A 9,319-nucleotide genomic window follows, 5' to 3' on the forward strand; every position below is an offset into this window, starting at 1 on the left:
CTCGTTTTGCTCACGCCGGCTGCTGAGACGTGAGCATAGTACGCACACTCTTCGTGACGTAGAACACAGAAACGCCCAGCTGCATGCAGAACGCGGAAGTAAGAATTCACCAGGTTGTGGTAGTTTTTTTAATACATTCATCGAGGATGTGGGCTACATTTTATATCCGATTAATCTAGGACGATTCGTCTATTATAAACGGAGATTTGTTTTGAACCAGACTAGCTACCGAAGTAAAGTGCGGTAGGTGTAAAAATAATCAAGTCTTGTCTGTGTGTTTGTGATGTTAGCGCCAAATGCTGGCGAGCCAGACTCATTGTCTCATTGAGGCGTAAATGATTTCCAATCTTGTAATCACATTTTGTAATGAAATAACGAGTTGGTTGGCATAAAAGTAAACTTATATTTGCTTGTACTTCATATATATATACTGCTTATCTATCTCCTCATGTAAAAGTCTCAACTGGATCCTGAGTAGGCTTCCGGCACTGCATCTCAGTGCTAGAGGCGTCACTACAAACCCTGGTTCGATCCTGGGCTATCACAACCGGCCGTGATCGGGAGTCCCACAGGGCGGCTCACAATTAGCCCAGCCTCTTCCGGGTTGGGGGAGTGTCTGGCCGGTGTTGGCGTCATTGTTAAATAATAACTGACTTGCCTAGTTAGAAAAAGTTTTTTAAATTTAATTAAACAAATCTTTGCTATGTTCAGCTCTGACTTCACCTCATTGAAGTTGAAATTAAAACAGTTATGGTGCTTTCAAGACAATTGGGAACTCAGAAAAAAACAAGGTCAAATCATGACGTCAGTGATCTTCAAATCGGAAGGTCTGAGCTATAGAAAGATGCCCTAGTTTCCGATTTAGAATTCCGAGTTGGATGACCGCTCGAACTATTCCACTTGACGCTATTTAAACTAGTGACCCACAGTGTTTGTCATTATAAGATGAAGACAGCTTGTCTGTCGAAACGTTGTTTATTAGGTTATTCAATTATTGCATCTGAGCTCCTAGACTGTGCGGCTCTCATTTTCTTTTTCAAGTTTTAAATAAATCAAAATATATTTTAAATTTGTGATTCTTCAGAGTAGCCACCCTTCGCCTTGATGACAGCCTTGCACACTCTTGGCATTGATATTTTTTATTGAATTGACTATTTTACTTCTACATACTACCACAAAGATGATCGCCGGTCCACCCACCGTCAAATGGACATGTCTATTCTATTATTTATATTTCTATTGTTTCCTATGGAGGAGAGAGTTTAATTTAAAACAACAGATATTCATGTCAACGTTCTCTGATGTGTGGACCTCCAACCATCTTTGTGGTACCATTTTGAAAAGGGTATTGTCACCCTGTATTCAAGAGCATGTGTCTCAACCGATGGCGGGCACAACACGCCTCTTGGATGATGTAAAATATGCTCTAAGCAACAAGATAATAGAATATAAAAAAACATTTGCGTTTTAGATAATTGACATTAAAGAAAAATAAATAAACACATTTTATTTAAGAAGTAGTTTTTTCCCTCCAGACATTATACAATTGTTTAATAAGCCTGTTTGTAAGCTTTTAAATTATATTTAAACCATGTATATTTTCAAGTGATGAAGACATGTATGTCTCATTGTATGGTGGGGTATGCAAAAATGGGTTAACTTTGAGCACCCAAATGTTTTGTCGTTCAGGTCTAAAAAGCCACTTCCACACTCGGAAAATATGTATGGAAGGTTTCGTTCAAATGAAAAAGGGATTGAATTCAAATAGATTTTACCCCTGAAGAAAACCCATCCGCTCAGATACTGTGTCTACCTGTGTAAGAGCGAAGTCTTGAATCTCGCTCACTGCAATATTTGCAGTGCTTCTAGAAGCAATGTTATTTCGCTGAGTTGAACTTTTAAGGGGTCAGGGTAGGGGTTAGGGTAATGATAGGGGTTAGGGTAATGGTAGGGGTTGGTTAGGAATATGGTAATGGCAGGGGTTAGGGTAATGGTAGGAGGTTAGGGTAATGGTAGGGGTTAGGGTAGGGGTTATGTTAATGGCAGGGGTTAGGGTAATGGTAGGGGTAATGGCAGGGTTTAGGGTAATGGCAGGGGTTAGGGTAATGGTAGGGGTTAGGGTAATGGCAGGGGTTAGGGTAATGGCAGGGGTTAGGGTAATGGTAGGGGTTAGGGTAATGGCAGGGGTTAGGGTAATGGTAGGGGTTAGGGTAGGGGTAATGGTAGGGGTAATGGTAGGGGTTAGGGTAATGGTAGGGGTTAGGGTAATGGTAGGGGTTAGGGTAATGGTAGGGGTTAGGGTAATGGTAGGGGTTAGGGTAATGGTAGGGGTTAGGGTAATGGCAGGGGTTAGGGTAATGGTAGGGGTTAGGGTAATGGTAGGGGTTAGGGTAATGGTAGGAGGTTAGGGTAATGGTAGGAGGTTAGGGTAATGGCAGGGGTTAGGGTAATGGTAGGGGTTAGGGTAATGGTAGGGGTTAGGGTAGTGGTAGGGTTTAGGGTAATGGCAGGGGTTAGGGTAATGGCAGGGGTTAGGGTAATGGTAGGGGTTAGGGTAATGGTAGGGGTTAGGGTAATGGCAGGGGTTAGGGTAATGGTAGGGCTTAGGGTAATGGCAGGGGTAATGGTAGGGCTTAGGGTAATGGCAGGGGTAATGGTAGGGGTTAGGGGTAATGGTAGGGGTTAGGGTAATGATAGGGGTTAGGGTAATGGTAGGGGTTAGGGTAATGGCAGGGGTTAGGGTAATGGTAGGGGTAATGGTAGGGTTAGGGTAATGGCAGGGTTTAGGGTAATGGCAGGGTTTAGGGTAATGGTAGGGGTTAGGGTAATGGTAGGGGTTAGGGTAATGGTAGGGGTAATGGTAGGGGTTAGGGTAATGGTAGGGGTTAGGGTAATGGTAGGGGTTAGGGTAATGGTAGGGGTTAGGGTAATGGTAGGGGTTAGGGTAATGGTAGGGGTTAGGGTAATGGTAGGGGTTAGGGTAATGGCAGGGGTTAGGGTAATGGTAGGGGTTAGGGTAATGGTAGGGGTTAGGGTAATGGTAGGAGGTTAGGGTAATGGTAGGAGGTTAGGGTAATGGCAGGGGTTAGGGTAATGGTAGGGGTTAGGGTAATGGTAGGGGTTAGGGTAGTGGTAGGGTTTAGGGTAATGGCAGGGGTTAGGGTAATGGCAGGGGTTAGGGTAATGGTAGGGGTTAGGGTAATGGCAGGGGTTAGGGTAATGGTAGGGCTTAGGGTAATGGCAGGGGTAATGGTAGGGCTTAGGGTAATGGCAGGGGTAATGGTAGGGGTTAGGGGTAATGGTAGGGGTTAGGGTAATGATAGGGGTTAGGGTAATGGTAGGGGTTAGGGTAATGGCAGGGGTTAGGGTAATGGTAGGGGTAATGGTAGGGGTTAGGGTAATGGCAGGGTTTAGGGTAATGGCAGGGTTTAGGGTAATGGTAGGGGTTAGGGTAATGGTAGGGGTTAGGGTAATGGTAGGGGTAATGGTAGGGTTAGGGTAATGGTAGGGGTTAGGTAATGGCAGGGGTAATGGTAGGGGTTAGGGTAATGGCAGGGGTAATGGTAGGGGTTAGGGTAATGGCAGGGGTAATGGTAGGGGTTAGGGTAATGGTAGGGGTTAGGGTAATGGTAGGGGTTAGGGTAATGGTAGGGGTTAGGGTAATGGCAGGGGTTAGGGTAATGGCAGGGGTTAGGGTAATGGCAGGGGTAATGGTAGGGGTTAGGGTAATGGTAGGGGTTAGGGTAATGGTAGGGGTTAGGGTAATGGCAGGGGTTAGGGTTGGCAGGGGTTAGGGTAATGGTAGGGGTTAGGGTAATGGCAGGGGTTAGGGTAATGGCAGGGGTTAGGGTAATGGTAGGAGGTTAGGGTAATGGCAGGGGTTAGGGTAAGGGTTAGGGTAATGGTAGGGGTTAGGGTAATGGCAGGGGTTAGGGTAATGGCAGGGTTTAGGGTAATGGCAGGGGTTAGGGTAATGGTAGGGCTTAGGGTAATGGCAGGGGTAATGGTAGGGCTTAGGGTAATGGTAGGGCTTAGGGTAATGGCAGGGGTTAGGGTAATGGTAGGGGTTAGGGTAATGGCAGGGGTAATGGTAGGGGTTAGGGTAATGGTAGGGGTTAGGGTAATGGTAGGGGTTAGGGTAATGGCATGGGTTAGGGTAATGATATGGGTTAGGGTAATGGTATGGGTTAGGGTAATGGTAGGGGTTAGGGTAATGATAGGGGTTAGGGTAATGGTAGGGGTTAGGGTAATGGTAGGGGTTAGGGTAATGGCAGGGGTTAGGGTAATGGTAGGGGTAATGGTAGGGGTTAGGGTAATGGCAGGGGTTAGGGTAATGGTAGGGGTTAGGGTAATGGAATGGTTTAGGGTAATGGCAGGGGTAATGGTAGGGGTTAGGGTAATGGCAGGGGTAATGGTAGGGGTTTAGGGTAATGGCAGGGTTTAGGGTAATGGCAGGGGTTAGGGTAATGGCAGGGGTAATGGTAGGGGTTAGGGTAATGGCAGGGGTAATGGTAGGGTTTAGGGTAATGGTAGGGGTTAGGGTAATGGTAGGGGTTAGGGTAATGGCAGGGGTAATGGCAGGGGTTAGGGTAATGGCAGGGGTAATGGCAGGGTTTAGGGTAATGGTAGGGGTTAGGGTAATGGCAGGGTTTAGGGTAATGTTAGGGTAGGGGTTAGGGTAATGGTAGGGGTTAGGGTAATGGCAGGGGTAATGGCAGGGTTTAGGGTAATGGCAGGGTTTAGGGTAATGGTAGGGGTTAGGGTAATGGTAGGAGGTTAGGGTAATGGTAGGGGTTAGGGTAATGGTAGGGGTTAGGGTAATGGCAGGGTTTAGGGTAATGGCAGGGGTTAGGGTAATGGTAGGGGTTAGGGTAATTGTAGCGGTTAGGGTAATGGCAGGGTTTAGGGTAATGGCAGGGTTTAGGGTAATGGCAGGGGTTAGGGTAATGGCAGGGTTTATGGTAATGGCAGGGGTTAGGGTAATGGCAGGGTTTAGGGTAATGGCAGGGGTTAGGGTAATGGCAGGGGTTAGGGTAATGGTAGGGCTTAGGGTAATGGCAGGGGTAATGGTAGGGCTTAGGGTAATGGTAGGGCTTAGGGTAATGGCAGGGGTTAGGGTAATGGTAGGGGTTAGGGTAATGGCAGGGGTAATGGTAGGGGTTAGGGTAATGGTAGGGGTTAGGGTAATGGTAGGGGTTAGGGTAATGGCATGGGTTAGGGTAATGATATGGGTTAGGGTAATGGTATGGGTTAGGGTAATGGTAGGGGTTAGGGTAATGATAGGGGTTAGGGTAATGGTAGGGGTTAGGGTAATGGTAGGGGTTAGGGTAATGGCAGGGGTTAGGGTAATGGTAGGGGTAATGGCAGGGGTTAGGGTAATGGCAGGGGTTAGGGTAATGGCAGGGGTTAGGGTAATGGAATGGTTTAGGGTAATGGCAGGGGTAATGGTAGGGGTTTAGGGTAATGGCAGGGTTTAGGGTAATGGCAGGGGTTAGGGTAATGGCAGGGGTAATGGTAGGGGTTAGGGTAATGGCAGGGGTAATGGTAGGGTTTAGGGTAATGGCAGGGTTTAGGGTAATGGTAGGGGTTAGGGTAATGGTAGGGGTTAGGGTAATGGCAGGGGTAATGGCAGGGGTAATGGCAGGGTTTAGGGTAATGGTAGGGGTTAGGGTAATGGCAGGGTTTAGGGTAATGGTAGGGGTTAGGGTAGGGGTTAGGGTAATGGTAGGGGTTAGGGTAATGGCAGGGGTAATGACAGGGTTTAGGGTAATGGCAGGGTTTAGGGTAATGGTAGGGGTTAGGGTAATGGTAGGAGGTTAGGGTAATGGTAGGGGTTAGGGTAATGGTAGGGTTTAGGGTAATGGCAGGGTTTAGGGTAATGGCAGGGGTTAGGGTAATGGTAGGGGTTAGGGTAATTGTAGCGGTTAGGGTAATGGCAGGGTTTAGGGTAATGGCAGGGTTTAGGGTAATGGTAGGGGTTAGGGTAATGGCAGGGTTTATGGTAATGGTAGGAATGTCCTTATATCCTGATGGCTACTGTCCAATACTTTGAGGTGTTGGAATGATGATTTTCTTTTCCTCCTTTGTAGGAAATGTCAAGTCAGAAGGAATTGAAGGAGGCGTTCGTCAGTAATCTGAATGGGACCAGCCTTGGGGAAGTTGCCCTGGGCTCCTTTCTGGCCCCACTGTGCCTGATCAGCAGAGGACTGTTTCTGATTCTATACCATCTGGGTAGGGGGGCGCTCCCCCTCCCCTGGATCGCCCACCTCGTCCTGGACTTCTCCATGATCATACTGCCTCTGGTCTTATCATGTACTGTTCTGAGTGACATCCTTCACCTAGTCATCCTGGGCCTGACTGTTGTGTCTGGGGCTGTGCTATGCTATATCTACCGTACCAAAAGGCCAACCAGGCCCAGCGCAACGTCTAAGGACACTGCTGCCAAGAGCTTCTTCCAGAGCCATATTCAGTGCGACCAGGTGCCCTTCGTGACGATCTTTCGAGTCCTGGTCAATGTGAAAACGGCCATTAGCATTCTAGCTGTCGACTTCAGCGTGTTTCCAAGACGCTATGCAAAAACAGAAACCTATGGAACGGGGGTTATGGACTTTGGTGTTGGAGCCTATGTCCTCGCCAACGCCCTGGTCTGCCCAGAGGCACGGAGGAAGGAAGTCTCAGGATCCAAGTTAAGCCAAGTGGTCAAACAGCTCGTGTCTGTCTGGCCCCTGGTCATTCTAGGCTTGGCCAGGCTGGTGAGTGTGAAAATGGCTGGTTACCACGAGCACGTGTCTGAGTACGGCGTGCACTGGAATTTCTTCTTCACCCTAGCCATAGTCCGAGTGGCGGCCTCTGTGCTATTGGCTCTGTTCCCTGTCAACGGGTCATGGCTCCTGGCCCTTCTGATTGGAGGACTTTACCAAGTGACCCTGGAGATGTCTGGACTGAAGTATTCCATCATCCACAACAATGACAGGACGGGAGGCTTTCTGCAAGCCAACATGGAGGGGGTTTCATCTGTTGTGGGCTACATAGCCATCTATATGGCAGGGGTCCAGATTGGACTGTATGTAATGCGACCAAGGACACAGGTCAAAGAGTGGATCAGAGTGATTTGGAATCTCTTATTGGGAAGTGCTGTGTTGTATACTGGCTTGATTCTGTGTCAGGCCTCTGTTGAGCCAGTGTCTCGCAGGATGGCCAATCTACCGTTCTGCCTCTGGACCATCGCCCAGTCCATGTTTTTCTTGTCCTGTTTAGCAACTGCTGATGTTATTTTGTTTTTTATGAAAACGGTATCAGGTTGCGTATTGGTGTCGTCTTCCTGGTATCCTTGTAGAAAGGAAGCCTCTGTATCTGAGGAGAAAATGGAGAAGAAAGTTCAGGGACTTTGTCTCATTCAAGCTGTCAACCGTAATCAATTGTTGTTTTTCATGCTTGCCAATTTACTGACTGGAATCACGAATGTGCTAGTAGATACATTCAATAGTAGTGATTACATTTCTGTGTGTGTTTTGCTGTCATACATGTTTATAAATAGTTTTGCAATATATATTTTACATCTCATGAAAATCACAGTAAAATTCTGGTAAGCACAGCGCCATTCTCTTTACAATGCCTGCCTGTTCTTCTTATTTTAATTAAGTTGTAGACTTATTCCTCGCCAACGAGGAACAACTGTACTGTTTTGTTACATCGTTTTCCATATTATAGTTGGTGTTAAAGGTCCCGAACAGTCATTCTGATTTCCATGTAAAATAGCCTTTTGAGTAACTAAAATATCACCCATAATTTAATTAAAAAATGTCTCTCATGGCTAACTACCAGGAAGTTAGAAAATACAGGCTGAGTGGGCAGGGATCTTATATTCATGAGCTCCCCTTGACAGACAGCTCTTTGAAACGCCTACATCAAGCAACGTGGACACAGTGTTGCAGTTAAAATCATCTCAAGCTAATTTTGGTGAAACACAAAACAACTCAAAACATCACTAACCACTTTTTCATCCAGTTTTAATGTGGGTAAAGTCATACCGTATTAAAATAAAATCATGACAGCTGTGATGAAAACTGGTAGTTTCAGGACAATCTTTGTAAATGCCGAGAGAATTTGTTTGTTTCGACATGCTGGGATCTTTTTGTGTCTGTAAAATTAATTATGTGAGAAATGGTGTTGGAAATGCCTTTATGTGCAAACATATCAAAGTTAACTTGGAGTCACTCAATATTTTATTTTACCTTTATTTAACTAGGCAAGTCAGTTAAGAACAAATTCTTATTTTCAATGACGGCCTAGGAACAGTGGGTTAACTGCCTGTTTAGGGGCAGAACAACAGATTTGTACCTTGTCAGCTCAGGGATTTGAGCTTGCAACCTTCCAGTTACTAGTCCAACGCTCTAACCACTAGGCTACCTGCTCTAACCACTAGGCTACCCTGCCACCCCATGTTATGTGGTACGCCCACTATGACCCCTTGCAACCTTCCAGTTACTAGTCCAACGCTCTAACCACTAGGCTACCCTGCCACCCCATGTTGTGTGGTACGCCCACTATGACCCCTTGGAACCTTCCAGTTACTAGTCCAACGCTCTAACCACTAGGCTACCCTGCCGCCCCTACACTCTAACCACTAGGCTACCCTGCCGCCCCTACACTCTAACCACTAGGCTACCCTGCCACCCCATGTTGTGTGGTACGCCCACTATGACCCCTTGCAACCGTGCAGTTACTAGTCCAACGCTCTAACCACTAGGCTACCCTGCCGCCCCTACACTCTAACCACTAGGCTACCCTGCCGCCCCTACACTCTAACCACTAGGCTACCCTGCCACCCCATGTTGTGTGGTACGCCCACTATGACCCCTTGGAACCTTCCAGTTACTAGTCCAACGCTCTAACCACTAGGCTACCCTGCCACCCCATGTTGTGTGGTACGCCCACTATGACCCCTTGGAACCTTCCAGTTACTAGTCCAACGCTCTAACCACTAGGCTACCCTGCCGCCCCATGTTGTGTGGTACGCCCACTATGACCCCTTGGAACCTTCCAGTTACTAGTCCAACGCTCTAACCACTAGGCTACCCTGCCACCCCCACCCCTACACAGTTCTCCAACGCTCTAACCACTAGGGCCCCTACGCCCACTGACCCCTTGGAACCTTCCAGTTACTAGTCCAACGCTCTAACCACTAGGCTACCCTGCCGCCCCTACACTCTAACCACTAGGCTACCCTGCCGCCCCATGTTGTGTGGTACGCCCACTATGACCCCTTGCAACCGTGCAGTTTATTAGGCTACAGATGAAATAAGTGCTGATGAACTTC

The 9,319-nt window shown here is 47.3% G+C and overlaps 1 protein-coding gene across 2 annotated transcripts; it reads left to right on the forward strand.

The window, feature by feature from the left end:
* The first annotated feature begins 31 nt into the window (after positions 1-31).
* pigw (phosphatidylinositol glycan anchor biosynthesis, class W) lies at positions 32-8,342 on the forward strand. 2 transcript variants are annotated; one of them, XM_046329876.1, is made up of 2 exons: positions 32-98; positions 6,090-8,342. In XM_046329876.1, the coding sequence occupies exons 1-2, from the start codon at positions 84-86 to the stop codon at positions 7,587-7,589; spliced, it is 1,515 nt and encodes a 504-aa protein (XP_046185832.1). In that variant the 5' UTR covers positions 32-83; the 3' UTR covers positions 7,590-8,342. The 2 variants fall into 2 exon arrangements, with proteins under 2 accessions (XP_046185832.1, XP_046185834.1); XM_046329878.1 differs by lacking the exon at positions 32-98 and adding an exon at positions 105-243.
* Positions 8,343-9,319: the final 977 nt, after the last annotated feature.

Source organism: Oncorhynchus gorbuscha, linkage group LG02, assembly GCF_021184085.1.
Source record: "Oncorhynchus gorbuscha isolate QuinsamMale2020 ecotype Even-year linkage group LG02, OgorEven_v1.0, whole genome shotgun sequence".
Classification (NCBI taxonomy): domain Eukaryota; kingdom Metazoa; phylum Chordata; class Actinopteri; order Salmoniformes; family Salmonidae; genus Oncorhynchus; species Oncorhynchus gorbuscha.